General features: G+C 50.3%; 1 protein-coding gene across 1 annotated transcript; it reads left to right on the top strand.

The window, feature by feature from the left end:
- LOC136068610 (uncharacterized) lies at window positions 1-1,470 on the top strand. The gene has a single exon (XM_065775988.1). It carries the CDS (start codon window positions 1-3, stop codon window positions 1,468-1,470), a length of 1,470 nt encoding a protein of 489 aa, XP_065632060.1.
- The last annotated feature ends 817 nt before the right edge of the window (window positions 1,471-2,287 follow it).

Here is a 2,287-nt window from a genome sequence, read left to right as displayed (position 1 = left end):
ATGACGCTTAATCCAGGGAAGTGTGCCTTTGGGGTGACGGCAGGAAAATTCTTAGGATTCATTGTTTTCCAGAGAGGGATCGAGGCCAATCCAGACAAGATCCGGGCTATAATGGAGATGGCACCACCAAGGAATGTGAAGGAAGTACAGAGCTTCAACGGCAAGATAGCAGCGCTAAACAGGTTCGTCTCCGGGGCAACAGACAAATGCTTACCCTTCTTTCGCACGCTAAAAAGGTCTTTCGAGTGGACCACTGAATGCCAACAAGCGTTTGAGGAGTTAAAGGCTTACCTCTCTTCCCCACCACTACTGAGTCCCTCGCAACCAGGAGAAGAACTCTTTCTCTATCTCGCTGTCTCCCCAGCCGCCGTCAGTGCCGCCTTGATTAGAGAAGAAGTAAAGGTACAGAAACCTGTGTATTACACTAGCCGGGCGCTCCGAGGAGCTGAAGAAAGATATCCACCCATGGAAAAACTTGCTTTCGCGCTGGTTACGGCAGCACGCAAACTGAAGCCATACTTTCAAGCCCACACGATTATTGTCCTAACTGACAAGCCTTTGCGATGGGCAATGAGCAACCCAAAAGCTGTCAGGCGCATGGCACTTTGGGCCATAGAATTAAGCGAGTTTGACATCCAATATCGCCCGCGAACTGCTGTTAAGTGGCAGGTCGTTGCAGATTTCATAGCAGAATTCACGAATGGTGAGGACAGGGGGGCAGAAGAATCCCCGCAGTGGAGCATATATGTAGACGGATCCTCCAACAGGCAGGCAGGCAGAGCTGGCGTCGTACTACAGTCACCCGAAGGAGATACGGTAGAGTGTATGGTCCGTCTTGAATTCTCTACCACCAATAACGAGGCGGAGTACGAAGCTTTGATAGCAGGGCTTGACCTCGTAAAAGCAGCGGGAGCCGAAAAAGTGATTGTTTACTGTGACTCTCAAGTCATAGTCAACCAGATAAGTGGGGAATACGAATGCAAAGGTGAAAGAATGAAGAAATATCTGGACCAAGCAATAAGGAGGATGAACGAGCTGAAGGTCAAAATTATGCAGATCCCCCGGGGAGAAAATGAACAAGCCGACCGCTTGGCCAAAGCCGCCTCAGCCGCACACATGGCCACCATTGGTAATACACTCTCCTTCACACAGCTCTTTCCACTCATAAATGCTGTCGACGTACAGGACCTCAATCCCCAAAATGATTGGACCACGCCGTTAACCTCTTTCCTGAAGAACGGCGTGTTGCCGAATGATAAGGAGGCGGCAAGAAAACTGAAGGTTCAAGCAGCAAGGTTCGTGCTGATAAGAGATGTTTTGTATAAGAGAGGTTTCTCCTGCCCCTACCTACGATGCTTAGGTCCTAAAGAAGCAGATTACGTCATGAGAGAAGTGCACGAAGGAATCTGCGGAAACCACTCAGGATCAAGATCGCTAGTGCACAAGCTAGTACGAACTGGGTACTTCTAGCCAACAATGCAGAAGGATGCCGAGGCTTATGTGAAGGCCTGCGACAAATGCCAAAGATTCAGCAACGTCATCAGACAACCACTCGAAGATCTCACCCCGATGACGGCACCGTGGCCATTCGCTCAGTGGGGGTTGGACATCATGGGGCCGTTCCCTACGACAATGCGGCAACTGAAATTTTTAATTGTCGGCATTGACTACTTTACGAAGTGGGTGGAAGCTGAAGCCTTGGCCACCATTACAGAAAAGAACGTACGGAGCTTCGTTTGGCGATGCATCATATGCAGGTTTGGCATTCCAAGGATCTTAGTCTCGAACAATGGGAAGCAATTCGACAACAACTCCTTCAGGGACTTCTGCTCGCAGCTAGGGGTACGGAACCACTACTCCTCCCCCGCCCACCCCCAGCCAATGGATAGGTCGAAGTTACAAACCGGTCCTTGCTAAAAATTATCAAGACCCGGCTTGAGGGGGCAAAGGGCATATGGGCTGAAGAGTTGCCGAGCATACTATGGGCCTACAGGACAACAGCAAGGACACCAACAGGAGAGACACCATTCCAACTAACGTACGGGAACGAAGCAGTCATCCTAACTGAAGTCGGCCTTACAAGCTACAGGGTGCACAACCACGACAAAAAGAGGAATGATGAGGCCATACATCTGCAACTTGATCTGGTGGACAAAGTCAGGATGGCAGCAGAGCAAAGGCTTGCACTGTACCAGGACCGCATGGCCAAGCATTACAACTCCCGAGTCAAATACAGAGACTTCCAGGTGGGGGACCTCGTTCTAAGAAAGGTGATGGGCGCAGTAAG

Source organism: Quercus suber, unplaced genomic scaffold (assembly GCF_002906115.3).
Source record: "Quercus suber isolate HL8 unplaced genomic scaffold, Cork oak 2.0 scaffold_124, whole genome shotgun sequence".
In the NCBI taxonomy this organism is placed as follows: Eukaryota; Viridiplantae; Streptophyta; class Magnoliopsida; order Fagales; family Fagaceae; genus Quercus; species Quercus suber.
This window is presented reverse-complemented; position numbering and strand designations above follow the sequence as displayed.

Excerpts from the sequence above, each read along its gene's own strand:
- LOC136068610 (XM_065775988.1), top strand. The coding sequence starts at position 1 with ATGACGCTTAATCCAGGGAAGTGTGCCTTTGGGGTGACGGCAGGAAAA.